The 25,210-nt window shown below is 49.6% G+C and overlaps 3 protein-coding genes across 22 annotated transcripts in view; 1 reads left to right on the forward strand and 2 right to left on the reverse strand.

Moving 5' to 3' along the window:
* UBE3B (ubiquitin protein ligase E3B) overlaps positions 1 to 12,026 on the reverse strand; it is a 24,613-nt gene extending 12,587 nt beyond the window's left edge. The window contains exons 1-16 of one of the 7 annotated variants that reach the window (XM_074920751.1): positions 11,899 to 12,026; positions 10,411 to 10,538; positions 10,255 to 10,337; positions 9,578 to 9,747; positions 9,364 to 9,484; positions 8,022 to 8,081; positions 7,526 to 7,630; positions 7,328 to 7,424; positions 6,750 to 6,835; positions 5,983 to 6,065; positions 4,924 to 5,029; positions 4,111 to 4,231; positions 3,281 to 3,458; positions 2,680 to 2,849; positions 1,782 to 1,949; positions 756 to 927 (exon numbers count right to left, since the gene is read on the reverse strand). In XM_074920751.1, coding sequence (XP_074776852.1) covers positions 756 to 927; positions 1,782 to 1,949; positions 2,680 to 2,849; positions 3,281 to 3,458; positions 4,111 to 4,231; positions 4,924 to 5,029; positions 5,983 to 6,065; positions 6,750 to 6,835; positions 7,328 to 7,424; positions 7,526 to 7,630; positions 8,022 to 8,081; positions 9,364 to 9,484; positions 9,578 to 9,738 — 1,628 coding nt within the window. In that variant the 5' untranslated portion in view covers positions 9,739 to 9,747; positions 10,255 to 10,337; positions 10,411 to 10,538; positions 11,899 to 12,026. Of the gene's footprint in view, positions 1 to 755; positions 928 to 1,781; positions 1,950 to 2,679; positions 2,850 to 3,280; positions 3,459 to 4,110; positions 4,232 to 4,923; positions 5,030 to 5,982; positions 6,066 to 6,749; positions 6,836 to 7,327; positions 7,425 to 7,525; positions 7,631 to 8,021; positions 8,082 to 9,363; positions 9,485 to 9,577; positions 9,748 to 10,254; positions 10,338 to 10,410; positions 10,539 to 10,819; positions 10,935 to 11,898 lie in introns of those variants that run through there. The other 6 variants (XM_074920753.1, XM_074920750.1, XM_074920752.1 and 3 more) reach the window with 6 other exon arrangements.
* Positions 11,153 to 24,175, forward strand: KCTD10 (potassium channel tetramerization domain containing 10). 3 transcript variants are annotated; one of them, XM_074920772.1, is made up of 7 exons: positions 11,153 to 11,245; positions 12,725 to 12,938; positions 17,344 to 17,513; positions 18,214 to 18,303; positions 18,980 to 19,032; positions 20,196 to 20,391; positions 21,000 to 24,175. In XM_074920772.1, exons 1-7 carry the CDS (start codon positions 11,243 to 11,245, stop codon positions 21,216 to 21,218), a joined length of 945 nt encoding a protein of 314 aa, XP_074776873.1. In that variant the 5' UTR covers positions 11,153 to 11,242; the 3' UTR covers positions 21,219 to 24,175. The 3 variants fall into 3 exon arrangements, with proteins under 3 accessions (XP_074776873.1, XP_074776874.1, XP_074776875.1); XM_074920773.1 differs by having other exon boundaries at positions 11,154 to 11,245; positions 18,217 to 18,303; XM_074920774.1 differs by lacking the exon at positions 11,153 to 11,245 and adding an exon at positions 12,102 to 12,210.
* Positions 24,171 to 25,210, reverse strand: part of MYO1H (myosin IH) — a 57,945-nt gene continuing 56,905 nt past the window's right edge. For all 12 annotated transcript variants that reach the window (XM_074920764.1, XM_074920763.1, XM_074920761.1 and 9 more), the window contains one exon: positions 24,171 to 25,128. In XM_074920764.1, coding sequence (XP_074776865.1) covers positions 25,105 to 25,128 — 24 coding nt within the window. In that variant the 3' untranslated portion in view covers positions 24,171 to 25,104. The remainder of the gene's footprint in view (positions 25,129 to 25,210) is intronic.

The raw sequence follows: 25,210 nt of genomic DNA on the forward strand, positions 1-25,210 counted from the left end.
TGCACAAATGTAAATTTAATTCCCTTTTGAAATTTTCATAAAGGCACATTATCCTTTAGCAGCAGCTCTTATTTCTATGACAACTGACACCCACGAGGACCTAAAGTCATAAACAACTAAACCTTATTTATTGATTTTGATCGCTAGCTGACCCTAACAGAAGACAGTATGAAAGGCCTGAGATATGAGCAAAGCCAGTATTTCATAGCTGAAAGGACCTATGCACTCATCTCCAAGAAAACAACTTCATCATTCAAGCTAAGAAAACTGTCTCTGCAGATCAGCAAGGGCAATTTTCCAACGCTTCTCCCATCCTTTGTGTTGTGTAAGTCTGCGAGTGAGACAGCAAAGGAGTTGTAAACAGAAGAACATAAGCTGGGGAGTTTTCTTGCAGCACTATTAAAAATTTTTTTCCTCAAAGCTTATCTGGACCCATCGAAGTGTTTGCTTTGGACTGACACAACTGTTGTCCACAAGCAGCAGAAGAAATGTTTCTTTCCCCTTCCCTAGCCAGTGCTGTAATATTTTGTTACCAGTTTAGCCAGCTGTACGTTGCTGAAGCAGCACGTGGCTGAGGGGGAAAGTCCTTTTGAAGTCCTTTATTTCTCAGGACTCTACCTGAAAAGCTTCTTGCTTTACTCTGCCTAGTTATCTTTATGCAAAGGCAGCAATGCCTTAACTATTCCTCTTGAAATGTAAGGAACACAACAGCTTCACGTTACAAATCTAGAGAGCACCCTCTGCTTGCTACCTACGTGATAAGGTGGCGGGAGCAGTCGCAGAAGAGCATCAACATGGCCAGCAGCCTCTTGGATTCCTCCGTATCATTATTCAAGCACTCCAAGAAGAGTTTTAACCCACCCTGTGGTCCCAGCTCACAGATAAAAGCCCATAATTTGGGCAACAGATCATCCAGGTAAGTGAGGCCTAGCAGTGGAAAAACAGAAAGCACACTCAGTGAAACTTGTTCTGCCTCCTTGTTCATGCAGGCTCAAAGAGATGAACAGCTTGGAGCTGAAAGACCCTTTTGCAAAGCAACACTTGAAGGGAACATAAGCATCACATTTAGCTCCCAAGCCTGCCTGCATTAACGGGAGATGTACAATCCCCAGGAACGCAGAAAGGAAAAAAAAAAAAAAAAAAAAAAAAAAGGCTTTTAAGGAGGCATTAATCGTTTGCACATCTGAAGCCCCTTCCTGCTAATTATTTTGCAGCTTTAGAAAAGAATTAATTGCTGTGATCTGATCACCATTACAGCCATCATCAAGATGAGAACACAAAGGACAGGGTTCTACCTGTGGTCACCATTACAGCCACAGACAAAGCATCCGAGGCTCTGGCCTCACTCCCCTGCTCTAGCCACTCGACCAAAGCAGTGCTTATCTCCTCCTCCATCCATTCCTAAGACAGGTAATTTGTTCTTAAGATGTATGAAAGCATTCAGTGCTTCCACCACATAAAGATTAATATTGCTAGGCTTCTCAAAAACACTGACTCAGTCTGGAGTTTGATATGAAGTAAGCAAGGTTTCATTACAGGAAAACTTGCTTCAATTTGTATTCTGGAGAGTTAACGCTTGATAAAGAAGTGATGAATGTTATTGATCAGATGTATGATCCGGGATGGAACAAGCCTTCCACCCAGCCAGTCAATAAACTGTTGTCAGTAATAAAACTACCAACAAGTCAACAGAATTTAATAAGAAAAATCTTTTTTTTTTTTTTTTTTCTCTTCTCCTCTCCCCATTTTAAGTGATTTGAAAAGCAGAGATGTGCCCTGACCTGTGAGTATCTGCAGGCGGATCTGCGTTAGCGTGGTGAGGGTGGTTTGGTAGAGGACACAGATACTGCACACCTTCTGCACCTCCGCTGAGTCCACCCGCTTGCCTCCCACGGGCTTGAGAATGTTGCGGACAGATGCAGACTTCTGGAAAGCTCTCTTGAAAAGATCTGGATGGCAGAGAAGCATGTGAGACGTTGGCTCAGGACGCAGCAGCGCTATTCCAAACTGCTCATCCTCAGCCACTCGGCAGGCACGTGATAAAGGGGATTTTAAGCAGACTAAGTCATTACACAGACAGCAGGTTCTGGTGGACTTTTCTGGCAGAACAGCGTACGGCTGCTAGCAACACGGAAGCATATTTTCAGTTTCTAAGTCTAGATCTTAACACCTTGCCAGAACAGCAGTAACTAATGACCACAGGATCTAGCTTTACAGGCAGCAGCTAGGGAAGAGCTAGATTACAGCGACTGCATTCCAACCACTCCTCTCCACAATCACCACACACCACAGGTCCACGAGCCCGCTTCACCTTGCTGTTCACCCAGGAAGCTGCCCTCCCATCTTGCCTTAGGAACTATTAATTTATGCAGTAAGCAGTTCAGCTACTTGAGAAACAATAGGGAAAAAAAAAAAAAAAAACAAAACTGCTAAAATAAGCAAATATTTTCACAGCACCAAAGTAAGAGACTTGCCCCAGGTCACAGAGGCATTCTGAGCAGGAATTACAAACAGGACAGGCCATAGCCCCACCTAAGCAGCAGCAGCTGCTGCAAGTAATTACTCAGAGCTTTTAGCATAAGTGGAAAAGTCAAAGCCCTGCAAGCCTGGGAGAAAGACATGTGTACACACACACACAAAAAAAAAAAAAAAAAAAAAAAGCAACCCTCCAGAACTGACTCTTCATAGGAAGGCTGTTCTGAGGGGAAACTGGCTGTGTTGGCAGCTGAGCTATTTCCTGATTCTCCAGCAATTTCTTGCTGAGCACATCACTGAAGAGGATGCGGATCATATGGACTCCCCAGAGATGCTGCAGTTGCTTTGTCAGCAGAGGCATGGACTCATTCAAGCTAAAAGAAAAGTCAAGAGAGACATGTTAGAAGGCAGGCTGGAATAAAACACCCGACAGTGATACTCTGATACATTTAACTCAGAGTCAAAATGGAGTATGTGTCCACCCTACAGACAGTCCTCCCAGGAAGAGCTGATATACAGGTCCTGTATCAGGTGTACCAGCATGGCCACTGTTTACCAGTCTAATTGTTTACCAGTCTAATTGTTTACCAGTCTAACTATACTAAATTAATTTCCGCATGTAATAGTCTGTATGAGTGCAGCGGTTTATACTGTGCAGATATAACCTGAAATATCTGAGAAGTTATTCTGAACAAGGTCACACCGTTCCTCTCAAAACATAAAAACACACTGCAGCATTTAAAAAAAAAAAAAAAAAAAAAAAAAAAGCTTAATCATCTATCAGCATAAGGTTCTCCTCACTTACCCATAATCCACAGTCTGTGAAAACCAGCCCAGAACAGGATGCCAGTGGGTGAGGTTGGATTTTTTCTGTGAAACGTACTTCTGGCAGTAGGAGAGCATGTGAATGAGCACACCCACAAAATGAGCTGTCTCCTCCTCAAGAACTTTATCATTCAGGGAGCCCAGGTACACGAGATTACCTGGCGGAATGACCAGCACAGGAAGACTTGAGAGAGAAACAGATCCTGTGGGACAGTGGTTACAGACATACCAGACTAAATGACCTCACACCCCTTTTCAAATCCAGGAGAGGATTTCTGTGAAGAATGACTACTAGAGGTGACCCTGCAGCAAGCCATTTCCAGCACATATCGGCCACTAAGGTGGCACATCACTTTGGCCACCTTCTCATCTGTGTCACACCAACACCTCTGACTAAGCACCATAAGCTAGCAGAAGATCCATGGTTATTCCCAAGTTCCAACTGTTCCTCTTGCTACTTTTACAGTAACGTGAACGTAAATATTTCAATAGCACATCCATTTAGGGAAGTTAGATTCAAAACTGCTACGCTGCAAGACTTTCCCAGTGTCCAAATGAAAAGCTAGCAGAGATAATACTTCACACTTCAGAAACGATGACATGTATACAAAAGCAAGTCTCCAACCCTTCCTCCATTTGCAAGGGCCTTAAATCATGTTTGCAATATCCCCAGATAAATCTTAATTATTATTTAGAAGCCATCTAAATAAGGATAAAAACTAATGAGTTGGAGGCAGCTCTGACCCAAGAAGATTGGATTCAAGGCTCTCTTCCAAGCACATTAAAAAGAGAGGTGTTACAGGTGCTTACCTAACAAACAAAGAGTGTGACTTCCTTCTAAGCACACACAGACATCTCGGCATTGTGCTTCACGACTCAAAAAGAGGATGAACTTGCGGAAAAGATCATGAGATTCTATCACTGCCAGACGCTGAAAGAGAGAATTTAACTGCCAGTGAGGCTGAGAAGCACCACACACAACAACCACACCCGATCTGCTGTCAGCAATACACGTGGTCTTTTCTTTCCAAATAAAGCAGCAAGTTGAGACTGTTACACTGAAGAGTTTTGATGTGAAGCTGGTCTAGGAAATCAGAAAAACCCTCCAGGTGAACAGGCCATGTTCTAGTTGTAGACAGACCTTTGCAACTGTCTGTCTGCAAAAACACAGAGCACCCATTTGGCACAAAACTTGCCTGTTGGCACCAAAGCGACACAGAGGAGCAGTCAAATTAAATTAGACGAGTGGACACTCTACTAGCTGCCATCACAGATTCTCTGCCCCGCAACAGACCGATTTGTGCTTTGGCTCTGTCTGTGGTTACAGAAACTGAAGAATAAGGACACACAGAGATTGAAGCTGTGTGTCACGTACGCCTTTATTTTTATTTTATTTATTTGTTTTAGGGCAGTTCAGCCCATCATCCCACTGGTGTTAACAACATCTGTGGTATTGGAAACCCAGTGTCTGGAGGGTGCAGGGATCAAGCCCTTCCACAGCAGCACTGGAGGCAGTGAAGAGAGGAATGCCAACGCTCTGTTTCAAGAGCTGATAAAATGGTATAGCAAGTGGTCTTGTGTCTTATTCGGTGGATTTTTGGTACTATTACATCACCCACTTACCTCAGGTGTTAGAGTAGCAAGGTGAGTCATTATAGCAGGCACAGACATGATATGGATCAGAAAGGACCTCAACAGATTGTCTGAAAACTGTGCAGCAACCACAGGGCTAGAGAGAGAGGAATACTTCAGTGCAAGAAACCTGACCTAGCAAAGCCAGAGCAGTCTTTAACCGAGCCATTCAGGGCTGGCTGCTGATTCTACCCTCATCAAGAAGCATCACTGGAAAAAGAACATTCACTTACACTTTTGTTATCGTAGCAAGTTCACAAAACTGCTTGTGACTCAAAGGAACACAAGCCAAACCATTCACAGCACAATGTATTTTTACACAGCACATCTGTACCACCCAGAGCACTGTCAGGCTTCTACAATTCCTCTCCCAAGTTTCCCTTCTCCCCAGTGCCATAAAATCAGTAATTAAATAGTTGTTTTCCTTAGGAAGAAGTTACTCTACTGCTACTCTACTGAACATCACAACCCCATCATCCCAGCAGTGACAGCTACAGAAGGGAACTGGCACACAATTAACCCCTGCAGGCTTACAAGAATGCTTGTGACTGGCTACAAGATTTCCAGAGCGAAGAGGCACCGGCTCTGCAGAGATGAGGTCAGGGCAACAGCATACTTCTCTTATTTTTAAGAGAACAGACTGAACCATTAGGAAGACCTGCACCCAGATCTTGCTTCAGGGACAAACTTTGCCCCCATAAATTGAGTAACAGGTCTATCTGCATCAGCAGTTCATCGTGAAGAGGCACAACCTTATTTATCTAGAGAACTCCAACCCCTTCTGATGGTTTAACAGAAAGACATAAAAATCCTGTACTCTGAACTGGAATTGCACTCCAAAGTCTCGTTAGTCATACTAACACTAATTACTGACTCAGGAGCATTCTGATCTGAAAAAGGATGACAGGGAAGTCAGTTATTTGCCTAAAGCAGCTTTTTTCGTGAGGGTGATACACAATGGCACAGAGACTGGCAGAATGAGAAGTCTTCAAACACACAAGAAACACAACTTGAGCTGCACAGCACGCCCAGCAGCTCTGGCTGCCTTACCGCAGGGCAAGAGAGAAGACGGCGGTTAAAGAGCCTTTGGACAAGGAAGGTCTGGATCTCGCCAAGCCATTAGTTAGCAAAATCTGGAACAAAGAAAAAAAAAAAACCAAACCAACAAACTACAATAAACCCCCCAAAAAACCCCAGGCAGATTATGACTACTCCTGAAAAACATCGTGTTTATTTTCAGAGCAGAGAAAAAGAACACCACCCAAAAACCAGTCACTACAAGTCATTTGGCAGAACTAGAAGGGCTTCAGGTTAATAATGGCATAACAGAGAAATTGAAATCAAATTGGACACTCTGCAGTACTTATTTCTCTAGGATCTGTACTCAGGGTTCCCAGGTCTTTTGAAATTTACAGGCAAGACTCATAGCTGTCTGGTAATATCGTTCTCATTTAAAAGATTAGAAGAATTACGTCAGTTCTTTTCCCCTTCAGAACAGTAAACAAACCAAATCCATACAAAAGGGCAGCAGCAAAGTTTGGAAAAACATTCAAGAGTCCTTCCTGTCCATCTCATTATGAGATGATTAAGTAGGATTTAGATTCAGCCATAGTGACATAAAGGAGACTGTGTATTTGGTCTCAAGTGCTTTGAAGGAAAATATGCCTGCACGCACATCGGCAGCGTTCCACAACCAGCTTCTCCCCAACACACCACCACAGAGATCACAACAGCTTCCCCAGAACGAGGACCACAGCACAGGACTGGGGCTTGCTTGGAATAAAGGGAAGACACAACTGTATCAGCTCGAGACTGACCTGCAGCACAGAATAAAATCCCTTCTGGTTTAGATGTCCCATGATGTTTGCACAGATGTGGTTCATGGCAGGCCTCAGGGTTTCACCTTCCGGGTTAAAACAGATGTTACTCACTCAGCGTCACAGCTCCACTCTTTACTTCCTTACAAACTATAAAACAGTTTGTCAATTCATAAGCCCTTCCTGCACAAAGTCTTCACCTTATAGGCAAACCCACCATTTCAGCAGCATCTCGCATCAAGTCGTGTTTCAGGTCATTATTTCCTCGTGGTATTTGTCTGCCTTTTCTACAAAACCCCAGAGCTAAAACCACATTCCATTATCCTCTGAACACTTCTTGCGCGTGAGATTTTAGAGCATTACAAAAATGTTGTAACTGTTGCTGTTCTAAGGGAAACAGCCTGTCTAATCTCAAGACAATCCTTCCTGCCCCCGTTCTATGCTTTGTGCAAGCACAGAAGCATAATGAATCTTTGTGGTAAGCATGGGGAGAAGAAAATGTGCAGAAACGGCGTTCAGTAGATTTTAACAGCAAATCCCAGAGCAGTGGTTTCAAGTATTGAATTGGATGCACCAACCTTTTCCCCGAAGGATTTTCCACGTAGAAGTATCTGTGAAGGTGACGAGCATTGTGAGGTGCAAATTGACCAGCCTGGAGTCTTGTAAGATGTCTGGCTGCCGTAACAAACACCAGCGTTAATAAATCAAATTAGCTCCGGGCCACACTACAGAACTGTTACTATGCAGGGAGACAAAAACACAAAGAAAATATTTACCTTAAGCTGCTTGAGAAATTCACAGCAGAACCACAAAATGTCTTTGATTTGTTTGATCCATAAGAGCGTCAGGTCCTTGGAGAGTGCCAGTGACACGTACCACACCTGGGGAAGGCAGGATACGAACAGAGTGGTGATTAGTATCCCTGCCACAGACTGGCAGAATACACTATTGCCAGGAAGCTTTGTGACAAAACGACCTCCTCAGCGCCCACTGAACTGGCAGCAGAACTGTTATTTCTCCCCCCAGAATTCACTGGTCAAAGCACGCTACCCACCACAGAAAGAAATTGCCCTTTAACTCCTATAGCTGTACACAGAGTTAAAATATCTGAGGAATACTGAAGAACTTGTCCAAACTTTCACCATGGAATCTCAGCAGCATTCAGGGGTTTTTAGAAGCTAAAACCTCAAATATCACCAACCTAAATCCCCCCACAGAGAGTTAAAGAACATCCAACCCTCCCACCCCCAAACAAAAGGACACCCTGCTGACCTTGGGCTCATTCTCAACATCCATACTACTCAGAATACAACGGCACAGCTTTTCAAATCTCTGGGGGAAAAAAGAGAAAAAAGAAAGGCAGCATTAGTTCTAACTACAGGAAGGGCTATTCTGGAAAAGCACCAGGAACAGCTCAGCAGAGGGAGCAAGATACCTCTGTATCAAAACAACAAATGTTCCGAACACATTCCCTGCAGACAGCGCCAATGGGTCCTGCCCTGAGAGTGCAGCTACACGTCACGCTGCAGCTCTGCAGAAGTTCCCTCCTCAAACACATCAACAGGAGGAACTGCTCAGCCTTCCCTGCTAAACTGACTCCCTCAACAGCACGGGCTGAAGCCAGAAGCATCTTCCTGTTGGGGTTCAGCTAGAGGAGTTTAATGCTAACGAGCGCGGCAGCGTGCTCCAAACTCAAGCTGAACTTGGGAGATCACATCCACAACTCCTGAATTATGATTTCATCCGGTTGTATTTGCCACACGCTTGCTAGTTACAAAGTCATTCTGTGGGTGCTGTGGTTATCCTAACGGAGAGCAGCGCGGGAACGAGCACAGTCTAGTCCTCGGCCCAGCAAGGGACTGACTTGCTGCTGGAAGGGGAAGAAGGGGAAGTAGAACAGACATATTTCAGCAATGCACCCGATTATTGTAAACTTCAAACGGATGCCAGGCACTTAAGAAATTTGTATGTAATATACATATTGGTTTTCTGATGCTGTACATACAGAAAGACTGCACTTGTAGCACTTGCACCATCATCAACGGGAATTTGATGGAACAGAGATTAAAAAAAAGTCACCCGCTGCTGCTGCAATTTAAATATAGCTTTTCATTTTCCCATTGTTTTCCTTATAATTATCCCTCACAGTTTCCTGGGGTAGGCATCATCATTTCACACACGCTACAGCAAAGGGCTTCACTCAGAAACCACAAATTCAGGGCACGGTCAGAAAAGCAGTTGTGACACAAAGAGCCTGTGCACTAGGCTCTGCCAGGACAGCTCTTGGGACCTGGCCACAACGTACCTGCCCGGGGAACCAATGCAGCTGACAAAATCATAAGGCACTGCTTGATTACTGGAGTTGGCACAGTCACCAGGAAAAACATTTGTTAAACTATGCCCTGAATATGGAACCGCTGCTAAAAAACTCAACGGTTCTTCTATTTCGTTCCTACAGGCAGATCTCTCCAAGAAGGGCTGGGGAGGCAGAGATCACATTTCTGAAGGCAAAAATATATCAGAGGAACCTACAGGACCACTAGATAAGTAATTAAAGGCATTTAACATGTTAAATAGTCAAAAGAAGAAAAGCATGTCAGAGTAGCAACCTCACCTCTTTGTCTTCTTTATGATTAAATACAAACAGGAGTTTCCTCGCAATTCTGAAGACAGAAAGAGCACTCCTTTTACTTGAGCTGGATTCATTTGCCCCAAAGAAATCCTCCACTTCTCTCCTTTTGAGAAAAAAAAACGAGCATCAATAGTCAAAAAAAATCAAGCATATCTCTCCAGATAAGAGCAAAGCTGGAAGGTAGAACTTCACAGACCTTATCTCCCTCTGCAGGCGGCATCGGCAGAGAAATCTCCTGATCAAAGCCTGGACCTGGACTGCAGCACGTTCCCTCTCCTTCAGCTCCCTCCGCTCCTCCCGAGCCTGGCGTGCTTTGTCCAGGAACTGGGCTTTGGAGGACTGGCTCGCGCTGAACATTTTTGTAACCTACCAAAAAGTAAATTTAAGGCAACAAAGAATCATTGCAGCAAACGCCTGGAAAACTGGGAGCAGAGTGGACAAAACGCACAGGCAAGGGTAATTCTTTAGATCAGTTCTGAACTGAGTACCTGCACCCAACATTTAAGAAGTGGGAGTACCCAACAGTGTAGAAAGACGAGTGCACAAAATACAGCCTAGGCAAAGCCAGGGTTACTCGTCAGTGGGACTGCAATAATCAGAATCATTCCAGCAAAACCCACAACCTAATGCAGGCAAGTAGATTTTAAGAGGAAAAAAAATCAGTCTTGTCATTGTGTCTGACTCCCTGTACTCCAACTTCCCTTTCCAGTCTTAGTTGTTCTCATTTTCTTGTTTAGAGATAACATATAAGAACAATCCTACAGGCAAGGATAAGAGAGAAAGGGCACACACAGAAGCTGATTTATTGCCACTGAACAAGGCAAAATGCACAGAGTCAACAACAGCTTTATAAATACTTGAGAGTGAACTCACCTGAGAGCTTACTTCTTCAGAAGAATTGTATGAAAATCATTTATACACCAACATGATCCTCATCCACTGGCTCCAGGCAGCTCCTGCACAGATAAGCACATGATCTGAGATTTAGTCTTTACCGTTGCAGATCTAAGGTTTTTTGACCAGACTTACTTCTTGCTACACCCTCAAGAAACTGTGAAGTCAGAAAAGCTTCAGGAGAGGAGAAGCAGCACCACCGCTCAGTTGTGACCACGGGTACACGCAGCTCCCGACACTTCAGCGTGGGGGAAAAAACCAACCTGATGGGTGACAAAAGCAAAGCCCAGCCTCAACCCTGCCAGGGCCCGGCGTGCGGGCGAGCCCCGAGCAGCAGCCGCCCCACCGCAAGCGTTCCCTAATTCACCAGAGCCGGGGCAGGACTCACCTCGGGACCCCCACGCCCCCCCACTTCACCACGAGACCCCACGGGCCCGTCCCAGAGCCCTCGAACCCCAGAGCCCCCCCCCCGGGGCCCAAGCACCGACCCCGCACCCCCCCCTCAGGCCCCACAGCCGCCCCCCACAGCCCGCCGGGCCCTCACCCTCGCCCGCCATGGCCTACACCGCCGGCGGAGGCAGGGCAGCGCGGGGCCGGGCCCAGCACCGCCCGCCGAGGCCCGCAGCCCCGTTGCCCGGCAGCCCCCGCCTCGTACCCCGCGTCCGCGCTCCGGGTCCGGCCGGCAACCCGCACTGCCGCTGCCGTTCCGCCCGCCGGCTCGGCCCGGCCCGAAAAGGGCAGCCGGCTCTAGGGCTCGCTCTGCCGGGTAGGCTGAGCCTAGCTGAGTCAAGCCTAGCCGGGCCAGGCCCAGCCAGAGAGGCGGCAGCGCCCGGGGAGGCCGGGCGGGACACCGGAAGGGTTTGGCGGGTGCACCCGGGCGGTGGCGGAAGTGACGTCAGAAGGGCGGAAGTTCCCCCCGCCCCGGCGCTCCCGCTCGCTCGGTCCGTGGGGCTGCGCTGCGCCGTTCATGGTGAGGCGGCGCGGGGGGGCCGGGGGGCTCCGGGCCGCGGGGCGGGGGGTCTGCGGGGTGCGTGCGTCGGGGGGAGGCTGGTCAGCCGCGGTCGGGGTGCGCGGGTGCGGCTGCAGCCGCCGGGAAGCGGAGGGGGGTTTGGGGATCCGGCCCTCAGGGTGGGGCGCGCGGGGGGTGGGCGCAGTGCGGGCTTTGGGTGGTCTCAGTCGCCAGGGGTGGGGTGGTGGGGAAAAGGAGGGAGGTTGTGGGGTGTGGGGGATCAGCCGGCCTCCGAGGAGCAGGTACAGGGGTCCTGGGTGGGATCCGGCTCCCCCAGGAGTGCCCGCGGTCTGGTCTTCATGCGGGAGGGGAGGGTGGGCTTCCCCCCTTGGCTGGCCCTTGGCCAGAGGCCGGCGTGGTTTGGGGAGGGCAGGCCTGGGGGTCTGTGCCTCGTGGGTGGCAGGGTGCTGGGCTGTGCCCTGCAGGGTGCTGGGCTGTTCCCTGCAGCGCAGGATCCCGCTCAGGGTCCCCGGGTGTGGTTCCCGACCGAGCGCTGCGGCTGTTCAGCCCCGGAGCGTGGGGCTGGGGCTTTTGCACACCAGAGAGCCCTGGGCAGGCTCCGTGGCAGAGGGAACGGTCCCCCGCGGCCACCTCTGCCCATCCCGCTTCCTCACCTTGTGAAACTACAGCTCCGTTCAGATTTGCCATCCCATAGTTCTGCTTTTCACGACAGCGGAACAAACCTCATTCAGTACGGCAGTCAGCCCGCGTGCTCTGGAAGCTGTCAGACCCACTGAGATGGCGGGGTTTAATCATCCCATCCTGTCACGTTGTGAGGCAAAGCAGTTGACCACAGAGACGCAGCTTGATTAAGGATTTATCGTTAGCGGCTCTCGGGGCATTTAGGGTGCTGAGCTAACGTGTTCCTGTTACAGCCTGTGACCTCGTTAGCGGGCTGGCGTCCACTTTGGGGGCTGCGGGCAGAGGTAGGGGGGGAGGTTGGACGCTGCTGAGAAATGTAGGAGGGCAGGGGAGGGAGCGGGAAGCTTGTGTGTGCTTTGAAGAGAAAAAGCCTCAAGAAAATCTGTAGCTGGTCTGCGTTTTAACACACAGGAATCATCTGCTCAAGCTCTGTGTATTGGGAATTGCCCAATTACATACCAGAGTGTCGATGAAGTAAGAGCTTAAGCTTTAGAAGTTGTGAAAGAAATGAGTGCAGTTTTTGTGGGAAAGCACTGGCTTTTGCAGCGTGAAGTGCTGCTCAGCTTTCGCAGCGTTCTGCCCTGGCTGAGTTGATTTATGTTCTCTGGTTGATTTACATCACTGTCAGAAGACAAACACCTAAAACATTTGAGAACTTTACAGTGAGGCAGAGAGGAGCCGAGGCTGATAATGCCCAGCACATCTGTGGCTGTTTCTGTATAAAATAACTGATGGTGACACGAAGTTGGGTGTCACGCAGCGGAGCTGCGGGTCTAACTGGTAACTCCTCGCTCGCAGGAAGAGATGTCGGGAGAAAGTGTGGTGAGCTCAGCAGTGCCGGCGGCTGCGACTCGCACGACCTCCTTCAAAGGGACGAGTCCGAGCTCCAAGTACGTCAAACTGAACATTGGTGGTGCCCTCTACTACACCACCATGCAGACCCTGACCAAGCAGGACACCATGCTCAAGGCCATGTTCAGTGGCCGAATGGAAGTCCTGACCGACAGCGAAGGTAAGGGGCTGCTCCCTCGCGCCTCCTCTTCGGTGAAAATAACTCGGAAGGAGCTGGAGAAAACTGTTAGGGAACAGAAAGGAACATCTAATTGCAGGCCCAAATATTTCTGTTAAAACTCGTAGCTGACACAAGTGAGAAAAGGTGTGGAACAGAGGGCACGTGTGGCTGGGGTAGCTGTCTGACCAAGAGAAAGGCAGTAGGAGGTCCTGAGGCTCCTGGCAGGCCCAGATAGCCCAGGCTGTCTTTTTTCTTTTGAAATACTCACACTCTTAAGCATATGGAAAATGGTGGGGATGGTGATTAAGAAACTATGAGTCAGGACTTGCATATTTACTTTGAAGCTCAGAAGGCCGTTCCCTCATCTTGTTTCCTTACCTCAAATAAAAGTCTAAAATTCGCTCTCAACGTCGCAGGGGATTTATGAGCTAAAAGCTGATTTTTATTTTTTTTTTAAATGAAACTGGTCTCTTGTGAAAGTATTGATGTTGGATTCGCTAAAACAGAACCAGTTGTACCATTTTTAGAAAATTTGCCATAGTATTACTGACAGAAAAAGGAGAGAGCTAGCGAGTGGGTCTCTCCACGTTGTGTCTGGAAGGAAGGAACGTGCAGTATGTCAAACTACAGTTTTCTAAGGGAGCAGTACTCAAATACTTTACTTTCTTACTGGATAATGTTGATTTTATGAGATCCTATAAAAGATTTTTAAATTAATAATATAGCTAAAATGCGTTTGTGATAATTGCAACTGGTAGCACAGTTTTATATCAGCATTCTCGTATTGTGGGAGTGTCACTGAGATGAACTGGAAGTGCAGCTTTCTATTTGTGCGCTGACATTTTGCCCATAACTGTGTTTATGGCCTTGGATACCTTAACTTTAACTATAGGTACTGCATCACTGAGCCTGAGGGTTCAAAACACCTTTCTTGTGACTAGTTAATCACTTGAAATTTTTGTTTGAGCTTGTTGAAAGCATAGAAAATGTAGTATCAGATGAATTGGACTGAGTTTTGAGTGCTTTAGAGCAGTCTGCATTTAGAGGTCATGTGGAACAAGTGAGGGATTTAGTAGGGCTTTTGGGATAAGCTTTCTTGAGACAGGAGTAAGTGGATTTGGAGGAAAAAATTGTAAAAAATACAACCTAATTATCTGACTATTTCTGTTTTAGCCAGGAGTCCTTCTATTTAAGCTGGGGGGTAAAAAGCTGCATTGTTTGAGGTGTTACCCCGTGCCTTTTGCAAGTGTCAGCCCTCCCAACATTGGCACTGCGGGCTCCAGATCAAAGGGTCTCTGGGGTCTGTGCAAGTGGCATAAAAAAGCCAGCCTGTGGGTCAGATTGAAAAAGAAAACCTGTCAAATGGGCATCAGCACCCTTACTGGGAAGACTGGGGGGGTGTTCCAGTGGAAAGGCTGTGCAGCAGTTCATGGAAGACCTCTCCCCAGACAGCTCCAGTGGTATCCTCCCACCCCTCCCTCCCGTGTTTCACAGAATTGGGTAATTTGAGACTTCCCAAGTCCTTCAGTTTGGAAACGGGTTGGAAATTCCAAATTAATTTTGGAAGCCCAGCCTGGCGTGGTCTGAGCACTTCCTCCGGGGCTGGCACCTCGCCTTCCCCAGGCCCTGAGCCCGCGCAGGGACGGTGTGCGGGAGAGCAGCTGCCAATATTACTGCTAACAGGAGGGTAACTGGCATTTAATCTGCTAAAATATCATGCTTGAGACATAGAACCGCCAGTTTATTTTGCTGTGAATCCCACAGTGTCTGTGTGGGATTGTTCCATTTAGCTGGTTTGTGTTTCAGTAGGAATTTGATACTTCCTGTAGGTTGTAACCGAGACACTCCCATCGCAGGAGTTCTTGCTTTATCTCCCCTTGCCCGGCGTGGTGCTGGAAACTGGGACAATAGCATTATAGCTGTTAAAGGAAACTCTTTTTATCTGAAATTCTTCAAAATACTGCTAATTGGTCACACCCAAAATCTGGCACAAACCAAAATGTTCCTTAGGAAAAGAAGCCAGACTTGCAGAAAAACTGGAAAGAGTGAAGTTTTTAAACAGTCTGTGGAATGTGTCACGAGGGGTCCTCCTCTTTGTTTCGATGCATTCTTCTGACCCCAGCACCATCTCCCCAGCTCTTTCTCAAAACTCAACAATTACAGCACGCTGCTGGCTGGGCCGTAGGAGAAAGGACTGGAGTTCTCTGGCCGTGGGTGGCAGATGATTATTTTCCCCTTAGAAACTGTTCATGAACTGTAGCAAATCAGCGTATTTGGAAATTTATATTTTTATGGTAATGAGCAGCTAGAAGGATGTGCGTTTTCCAGGTGCATCCATCTGTTTCCAATTTTCTTCTCTGCAGTATGATATTTTTTTTCTTTCCCCCCCCCCCCCCCCTCACTCCCCACTGCTGTTAACCAGCTGATCGAGATGTGTGGTTTTGTTCAGCTGCTAGAGAGACTGTTGAGCATCAGGCAGTCTTTGGTGTCAGGCTCCTCTTTCATCTGTCAAGGCTTGGTCAGAAAACATGGTCTGGATTAGTTTGAGCGTTTGGATGCCGTCCCTGAGACTTCTTGTAAAACAAAAGATTAATTTCCTGAAAGTCTAATGTGTGTACCTACAGCTCATGGATTATGTATTGCTACCTCAGTAAATGGATCACAGGACATTTTTGTAACACTGCAATTAAAAAACAGCTTTAAAAGACTGTAGCTGAAACCCACTTCTTAGGCTCTGCACAGCTGTGAGAGTGGCAGGAGGGTCGTTTTCCTGTGAGTCATCTCGCTTTGCCTCCACACTTGGCTGTTTCGAAGGTTTTTCGAAAGCTGTTTTAGCAGCCGCTTGTATTTTGCAATGCTGTTCGAAATATTCGCTCATCCCCCGCCATGAAAATGAGTAATTCTGGTTCGGTTTCGCCATCAAGTTGCAGCAGATTTTTACAGCCTGCGGAGGGAACCATAGTGGAGGTGATAACAGTGAGGTTTGGGGATCACAGTTCTGCTCTTTCCCTCCCTACGTGTTGGTGTACTCTTAATAAACTCTGTCAGCACCTGCCTTTGTGGGGTATGGGTGTCCTTCCTACGCTGTCTTGGGCTCCCTCGTCTCTTTAAAACGGGAGATTTGGCTTTAGTACCTCCGCAGTGACAAATGGGCCTTTTTCTGCCCTGGGTGGATGGCTTTACTGTATTCATTAGCCTGGATCAGGCTTTTGTTACTTGATTTCTTCTGCCTCCAGGTTTCCAGTTTGTTATTACAGTCTGTAAAATTACAACAGCGAGCTCACGTTGTGTTTTCTGCAGACAGCAGGGTAACGAGGGAGATGGAAAGCCTGATAGTAAACTGCCGGAGACTCTCTCAGTTTTCCACACAACAGCATGAAAGGGCTGTGTTCACTTTCCAAATTAAACCAAATGTTCAGACTTTACTAGTAATTCCATTCATGCAGAACATACAGGGTCTGCTTTAACCTACTTTCCTTATTTGTCCAAAATATGACTCCTTCCCCACAAGCGTTTCCTCGCTGCATTCCTGAGCCGCAGCCCGTGAGAGTGGCCATCTGTTCGTTTATGGAAACCCGAGCCTCGACGTTGCCTAACATTTCTCAGGGTCCAGCCTGATCCAGGCAACAGACGGGCAGCGAGAGGTGCGGTGCAGAGGCTCTGACCGCCAGCTAGCTGGGAAGCATCGTGGCTGTAGCTCTGTTTTCTTTCCTTCACACCGGTGTCAGTACAGAGCGGTGCTGGGGAGCTCCGGGGCAGGGGCCGTGCGTTACGTTCTGCTGCCGTGTCACGTCTTTCAGCAGTTTGAGGCATTGTGCTAATAACTGCTTTGTTCTACCACATTAATGCAGTTGGGGAATATAGAGACTGAAACAATTTGCTGTGACGCTGCTGAGTCTGTGCTGCCTTTCCCCTGACGGCCTTTTTGTGCATCTCCTGGGTCACAGTGGGTCCCCGCGTTGTGTTCGGGTGCCACAACCTTTACAGGGTCAAGTCTGGTTGGTTTTAGTCGGCTTCTGGAAGAAACAGCCCCACATGTATGTAACAGGGCCCTAAGAGAGCGGGCAAGATAAAAATTTGTCAGGGCTTGGGGAGTAGAGGGAGAACAGGGCTGGTTGGTTTGAGAATGGGAAGGAGTCGTTCCTCTGTTTCACTTAATCATTTGTTACTGGGGAACTGTGAGGAGCAGGTGGGTTTTCTACCTTACTCCCACTAACTCTGTGCTTGAAACACAGGAGGAGCAGTAAATTCTCTGTGCTTTCTGCCCCTCTGCTCGCCAGCTCAGGCAAGGAACTGGAGTTAGCCTCTCTTGGCAGGAGCCTGCTCGGTACAGCAGTCCCAGGCGGGTGTCAAGGCCTTTTGCCACGTTTGCTTCTCCTGCACTGTGGTCTGCTTCTGTCCCTAGGCTGGATCCTGATCGACCGCTGTGGAAAACATTTTGGGACAATACTGAACTACCTGCGGGACGGGGCTGTGCCGCTCCCCGAGAGCCGCAGGGAGATCGAAGAGTTGTTGGCGGAAGCGAAGTACTACCTGGTGCAGGGGCTGGTGGACGAGTGCCAGGCAGCCTTGCAGGTAGGTCGCGGAGCTAAGGAGGACTCGGGTTACTCTGAGGAGGCTGCTCTGGGTGGGAAAGAGCATCTGGGCAGAGCAAGATTTTTCTGCTGGTCTTCTCCACTTGGTGCATTTTTTGAGGCTGGGATGAAATGGAAATGTTTCGTGTGACTGATCTGCTGGAGCCTGGTCACATCCAGAAAAACGTACCGACTTGTTCTCAACGTGAGCAGTTGCTCGCTTCCCTCTGCTGACTCCGGGGAGTGTGTGAGGAGCAGGAGCCTGGCTCCTCTGCAGTGTCCTCTGCTCCTGTCAGGATCTCACCTGGTGAAATGATCCGTCATCAGCGCAAGCTCTGTGACAAAAGTTAATTGTTCCAGCATCAGCCAGAATGGGGTAGGTCCTTGGGCCACACCAGAGCAGCTTCTTGTGGCCACAGGCTGCTGCGAGTCTTTGTTTTCCTCCGCGGTGCTCACCTTAGGTTTGAAGCCACCGTTGCTGGTGCCCTCACCGAGGGAAGCCACATTCCAGTCCCACGGTTTAAATTGGCCCGTGCCATCGAGTCCCTGCGTTTGCAGAGTCGTAGAGAGCAGAAATGAGCACGGACCAGCAGGGACCAACAGCACGCTGAGCTCTTCAGCACGGGGTGTGCAGGCCCTGCCTGCTCAGAGGGTGCCCTAAGGCCTATTTACATTCCACTGCTCTTTGATTCTTGTTTCAGCAGAACAAAGATGCGTATGAACCTTTCTGCAAGGTACCAGTCATCACGTCTTCCAAAGAGGAGCAAAAACTTATAGCCACTTCTAACAAGGTGAGAGAGGCCGGGCTGTGGGGTGGGAGGGTGCTGGCCTGTGGCCCTGGGCTTGCCTGGGACCTTGGCCCAGGTATTCTGTAGAAAATGGTCTTTAGTTTTCATCAACGGGCTTACGCTTCAACTGTTGAGCTGCAAAGCCCTGAAAACCTCCAGCAGACTAAACGTTTCTTCTGAATTCAAAGTCAAATGTTGCTCAGGCTGGGCCTGGCTGTGTGTTTCTCCATTTAAGGTATTAAACCAGCACATAGGCAGCAGCAGGCTGACCGAGCAGATCCTCAGGACTGTTAGATCTTAAGTTTATTTCTCTGCTCTGGTTATTAACGACAGGTGCTTTCTTTAGCCAAGGTGAGTCAGTGAATCTCCTGTTCCTGGAAGCCTGCTCGCCGTGGCAGGGAGAGGGGAGGATGCTGGTGACAACAATTAACCTTGGCAAAAAGGCAGAGGGCGGGTGAGGATAGAGGGTGGTCGAGTCACAGAAGGGGTCGGAAGGGATTGCAGCCCCGCTGCCAACCTGTCTGGGACAGTTTTGTAGCAACAACAACAAAATCCCACCAGGCTTGGGCCCGATGGTGTCGTGTCAGGTCGCAGCTTCTCTGCTGAGGGGTCTGCGCTGGGCTGGGCCTCCAGCCCTTACTGCTCTTCCTGTCCCTGACCTGTGGTTTGTGTTTTACAGCCAGCAGTGAAGCTGCTATATAACAGAAGCAACAACAAGTATTCCTACACCAGGTAAATGACTTCAGCTGGACTTCTTTGAAGGTTTTCATAGACTAAAATCCATGTTAAGCATTTGCTTTTTCTTCACTCAGAACCAATGACAGATTGGTGCTGGCGTGCGCTCAGTTTTTTCCCAATTAATTTCAAACCTGAGTCCAAAGGGAGCCTGCTGTCATCAGTGGCAGGCTAAGCGTGGGCTGGTTCTGTGCCAGAGGAGCTCCTCTAACGCTGAGGTGCAGCTGGCAGAGGCTCCTGCCCAGCTGCTGACCTGCCCTCCCTGGGGGCTGCGGCACATTGGCTGAATACCGGCAGCCTTCCGTGGCGTGCTGTTCTCAATAAGTGGTAAAATCATCAAGTCTGGGACCTTGTCCCCCTTTCCTTATGTCTGTAGGTGTTTCATGACATAATGCTGTTCCCATCCAGCTGGTGCTGAGCTTGAGCTTAGGACTGGTTTTATTTGGGTGATAGAATTTTGTACACAAACAAAATGGTGCAGGGTCCGGAGCACAGGTCTGCTGGGGAGCGGCTGGGGGAACTGGGGGGGTTCAGTCTGGAGCAGAGGAGGCTGAGGGGAGACCTCCTGGCCCTCTGCAACTCCCTGCCAGGAGGGGGCAGAGAGGGGGGATGAGTCTCTGGAGCCAAGGCCCCAGCGCCAGGCCCCGAGGGAATGGCCTCAAGCTGCCCAGGGCAGGGTCAGGCTGGCTCTGAGGAAGGATTTCTGTGCAGAAGGGGCTGTTGGGCGTTGGAATGGGCTGCCCAGGGCAGGGGGGAGTCCCCGGGATCCCTGGGGGGGTTGAAGAGTCGGGCTGAGCCAGCGCTGAGGGATCTGGGGGAGTTGGGAACGGTCAGGGGGAGGGTCATGGTGGGGCTGGAGGAGCTTCAGGGGCTTTTCCAACCCGGATGATTCTGGGATTCTGTGAAGTGGCCTCGGACAGTGTTATTCCCTGTACTGCTGGTGTGTTACTGCTTCCTCAGCAGCAGGTTTTCCTGCTTGTACTAGTCAAAATGAGTTACCCGCTGCAGTCCTGGATACCGGCTTGGTAACGATGCAGTAAGTCAGGAAACGGGCGTGTGGGCTGGGAACTGCTGCCCGACCGCCCCTCCTGCCCCGTGCGCCGCCGTCCCCGCCTGACGGCTGCTGCCCTGGCCTGACCCTGCTCCTTCACCTCCCGCAGCAACTCCGACGACAACATGCTGAAGAACATCGAGCTGTTCGACAAGCTGTCCCTGCGGTTTAACGGGAGGGTGCTCTTTATAAAAGACGTGATTGGAGATGAGATCTGCTGCTGGTCTTTTTACGGGCAGGGGCGGAAGATTGCTGAAGTCTGCTGCACTTCCATTGTTTATGCTACTGAGAAAAAACAGACAAAGGTACGAGTAAACCCCCAGTGCTTCCAGCAAGGGGCCCGGCTGCTCTCAGGCCGGCACCCTGACATCTGCTCCCCTTTGAACACTCCTCTCATTGTTTAGCTTCTCTGTAGAGTAATCAACGGCCTTCAGAGGGGGAGCAGCGCAGTGGGGCTCATCCTGGGGGTCTGTCAGGGCGGGGGCAGCTCCTGTAGGGCAGTTGGGATGTTCCGTATTGCAAGTCTAGTCCAGTTCTTTATCTTCAGACAAACACACATTTAACCAAGTTTGGTTTATGCCCCTGTGTCCAGACACATCCTGGTGAGCAGTGACATCCCTTCCCTGGGCCTTTTTACTTTTCCCAGGAGAAATCTGTCTGAAGCTGCCCCTGTGGGCTGGCCAGTTCTGAAAAAAAACCAAACCCAACCAACCAACCCACCCTGGTTGCTGAGTGTCAAAAGCTGAAAGCAAATAATAGAATTGAAATGATTGTGCTAGGAGGGATTTCTGTGGTTAGGGTGCAATTCAGAAATTTTAAAACCGGAAAGATACTGGGAATTAAAAATGAGGTAACCCGGTGCCTGCGGTGACCGGCAGTGGGTGAGCGTGACCTTCTCTTTCCCGGGGGGCAGGTGGAGTTCCCAGAGGCCCGCATTTACGAGGAGACACTGAACATTCTGCTCTACGAGTCCCAGGACGGGAGGGGCCCCGACAACGCGCTCTTGGAAGCCACGGGAGGGGCAGCTGGTCGCTCCCATCACTTGGAGGAGGACGAGGAGCGGGAGCGCATCGAGCGCGTGCGAAGGATTCACATCAAACGCCCGGATGACAGGGCCCACCTGCACCAGTGAGCCCAGGGCCAGCCCCAGACTGCGCAGCTCTGCCCGGAGGGGGCTGCCCTGCCTCTGACCCGTCCCCTGCAGCGGAGGACCAGGCGGTTTAACTTCTGTTCAGCAAAGTCTGTAAATTATGTTTTGTAACAAACTAGATTATTTGGGGTATTTAAATGCAGTAGTTCTAGGACAAGAATAAATAAGGTTGCTGGGCATGTGATAGACACTGTAAGGACCTATTGAGCATCGGGAGAAATGCCCTGAATTTTTAGCACTCGTCTTTGCTATTTTGGGGCTAGAGAGGAAGAGGGCTGGCTTCCTTTGGATTTAGTAATTATTCTGCACTTTAAAAACAAAACAAGAACAAACAAAGGTCGGTCAGCCGTAGCTCTTCCCTCCGGGCACTCGTGGGCCCTGTCTCCTCCTGGGCGTGGGGGCGAGGGGGCTGGTAGCTCGGGGGTGACTCCCCAAAGGACAAATGACACGTCTTGGCTCGATTCCTGCAGCGCTGGGGGGCAGAGGGAGCCCTGGAGCTGCTTGAGCTCGGCTGGTTGTGGCTCCCTCCAGCTCCTCGAGGGGTTCAGTGGAGCTTCTGTGGTCCTGGGTGTTGGAGCCCCACCCAGTGCAGCTCAAGGCTGGAGGATGTTAAAATTTCTCCAAAAGCAGGGTCGGGAGCAAATTGTATGGAATTGCTGTTCTTAGGGTGGTGTTGGTACCGTTGTGTGCTTCTGCCTGACGCTGGGTCTCAGCTGGGGAGTTTATTTCCATGGGGTCAGTAAGCTGCACGTTCTCTACTACAGGTAGAGCGCTACTCGCTGCCGGTTCCACCGCCCCCCGCGGCCCCGGGTCATTCTGTAACTGATCCAGGAGCATCGTCTTGCTCTGAGCGAGGGCAGCACGAGTACCGCGGGGAGGAGGAGTAGACGGGGGCCCAGCAGCAGTTACTCCTTGTTCAGCTTCATCCTGAGCGTGTTCCAAGTCTTTTCAGAAATGGCAGCTGTGTGTGGAAGGGCAGAGCTGAAGTGTTGTGTAGAGGAGAGCTCCGTGGTTTAGTTTTCTACGCGTACTTTTCTATTATGAATATTTTATCTACCTCCTCATCTCTTGTTGCCTATTGTGGAGTCAAGTAACAGTTGCAGTGGGAGATCGGGTGTTACTCGGTGGTAACGAGCAGAGCCCCGGCTGTAACGGTTCATGTAACAAACCCTGACGGGGAGAGAAGCCCCATGGAGCAAGTCTTAAACTCGCGCTCGGGCCGGCACCTTGGCAGGGCCCAGAGGACTGTGGCCTAGTCTGGAGCTTTTTTTTGGCCCTTCATCTGGGCTGTCTAGCGCTGGCCTTAGGGCCTGGCCTCCCGTCCAGAGCAGCAGCTCCGTGCGCCTGTTCCTCAGCGAGGTGGGTGTTTGCTTTTGCCCAGCTGCCCGCTGCGAGGACTCCGACTCCTGCCTCAGGGCTGTTCACCGGAACAGTTTAAAAACCAAAGGTGTTGCCAACATCACCAGCTCCGTTACTCCAACGCTTCTATTTCGTGCAGCAGTTACACCCCTAGATGATGTTTAGCTTGTCTGTAGACACTAAAATAAAGCATGAAGTGCTCAGTGGTACAATTGTGGATCATCAAGTAAAGCTGTAATGATTTCAAAGTTAGGCTGAGGTCATCTTTCTAGTAGCCAAAGACTTTTTTGAGTTACAGGCAGCTGCTGTCTGTGGCAGATGGGCTGGTGGTACCCATCTCCTCTACTCTTTCTTCTTCAGCTACTAAGAGCTCAACAGTGAACCCTTACCCTGTAGTTCAGCAGCTTCAGTGACATCCTGACAGTTCCGGGCTTGTAGTTTAAGCTGCCTTTCCACGTGCTCGCAACACGCTTCGGGTTTGTGAAGTCCAGAGTGCAGGTTGCTGTGGTGAAGGACCCAGCGTCTCTCCCTCCCGTCCTTCCGTGCTAACCAGGGAGCAGCAGGAAAAGCCTCCGTGTGCTCCAGCCCTCTGGACTTTGACCTTCACAGGCAGGTTTTGGGGCTGGTTGTGGCATTCTGAGCCCTCGGAGGGGTCTGTGCTGGGGGCGGGGGGTGACAGCAGCAAAGCCCCTGACAGCGCAGCGCTGGCATTAACTTCTCTGTAAATAGATTTGTAACTGGCTTCCGACGTTTCCTCTTTCAGGTTTTGCAAATGTAGGTCTTAAAAAAACCAGTGACTGGTTGTTTTGACTCTTCGTACAGCGGTTTATAGAGCCATCGGTTTGGTAAGGCGCAGCGGGAGGGTGGGAGGAGGTTTCAGTTTTGTTCCTGCGTTTAGGGGCAGACTCTGCCCTTACACACCTGAGTGAACCTCGCCGTGCCGGCGTTGGACGCGCTGCTGTCCTGGGCCAACGGCCCTTCCCGGGGCGGGGAGCGGCTTTGGCAAGGCCCTTGCACAAACACTCCCAGCTCCGGGAACTGGTTTTGCCTCTCCTGGGTCCTGGGCAGCCCTGTGGGTGCCCTGGGACTGGCACCTGGTAATGGGGAGCACAGAGGGGGTGGCTTTGACTCCCCAGCACCCCCCAACTGACACTGACGGAGCTAAGAGCTCACTTGCAGGATTTGGCCCATCAGCACAACACTGAGAAGCTGGACTAAAATCCGCAGTGTGGAGCACGGTTTGGGCTGCCCAGGAGCTGCCACAAGCTCGTGGTCGGGGCCTTCACCCCCCCACTTTGTCCGTGGAGCTGTAGCCCCAGAGCAGCTGCACCTGTATTTACACGGGGGGATGTGGATCCCCCCCCACCCCTGGGGAAGGCTCCGAGCTCCAGCAAAGGGGGGGCAGGACCTTTCAGGCTTAAGGCAGTAGCAGCAGATTCTTCTGTTCTGTACAATCATTCCCTCCCACTTTGTACTTATGCACAAAAAAAAGCTTAAGCTGGATTTCTGTGTATGGTTGTTTGCAATATGTACTACTTTTTTTTTTTAAAATATAACACAATAAATTAGAAGATATTTCATATTTACATGTGAGTCACTTTATTACTCGTTTGAAAGGTGCTGTCCTCCGGGTCCATGGAGCTGGAAGGAACTTTCAGGAAGAAATATCAGACGTCAGCCTCAATTTGATCTCCAGCTCTCAGGGCCCTGCAGAGCCCCAGATTTCAGGGCAGCAAGTCGAGACTCCGCAGGCTGGAGGTTCAGCCTAACCCGAGCTGGAGCTCCCCAGGCCTGCCTCACGGTGAGGGGCTGTGCAGCTGCAGCTTCCAGGGAGGAGGCAGCAGCCCGTTCCCAGGGCTGGAGGTGAAGGTTTTTCCAAGGCAGCCCTTCCCTCATTTATGGTTTTGCTTCCACTGCACCGTGTGGAGCTGCTGTGCAGGGAGAACCAGGACAGTGTTACGCTAAAAGCAAAGATCTTTCCCCCGTGTCAGAATCAACAAGCAGCTTTCTGCGTCACAAGAACACCAGCCCCAGCCCTACTGCACATTTAACCATCCCTCCCATCTGCCTGAGAGAAAAGGTGTTTTCAGACCTGGTCTGTGCTTGAGGCAGTTCTGGGGAGCTGGTAGAGCAAAAAAAATGGTTTTACCAGCTGTATCTTAATCCTTCCTAACTGGTCAGAGCTCCCAGCTTTACCAAGCACACAGAGGCAGACATTTTAGGTGTGGAACTGCAACTTTTGGTTTAAACATTTCCCTGTGACAGTGTGATGAGCATCTGTGCTCACTGGAATGTTACAGCATCATAATGGAATTTATTTAGCTACAGTCGAATAGTTTTAAACTATTAAAAAAAAAAAAAAAGAGCCTAAAAGATGCAAGCAAACTCTCAAATCACAGCAGCCCTATGGCATCAAAGATTCCAGGGGAGATGTGAGTGCTGGTCTCATCCTGCAGGCTCCTTTCTGTTCCAGGCCCAGACAGGGACCAGGAACAGGAACTGTTTCTCATCAAGACTTTGCCTGGGTTGACACCTGGGATGAGAAAAGGAAGGAATTGTTAAACCGAGTCCAAGTGATAGTCCCGGAGGTGTCCTGGCTGTGGGAAGAGGTTGGG

Source organism: Athene noctua, chromosome 17, assembly GCF_965140245.1.
Source record: "Athene noctua chromosome 17, bAthNoc1.hap1.1, whole genome shotgun sequence".
Lineage (NCBI taxonomy): Eukaryota > Metazoa > Chordata > Aves > Strigiformes > Strigidae > Athene > Athene noctua.

Excerpts from the sequence above, each read along its gene's own strand:
- KCTD10 (XM_074920772.1), top strand. Across the intron at positions 19,033-20,195 it reads AACAAGTATTCCTACACCAG|CAACTCCGACGACAACATGC; the intron begins GTAAATGACTTC and ends CACCTCCCGCAG. Across the intron at positions 20,392-20,999 it reads CTGAGAAAAAACAGACAAAG|GTGGAGTTCCCAGAGGCCCG; the intron begins GTACGAGTAAAC and ends CCCGGGGGGCAG.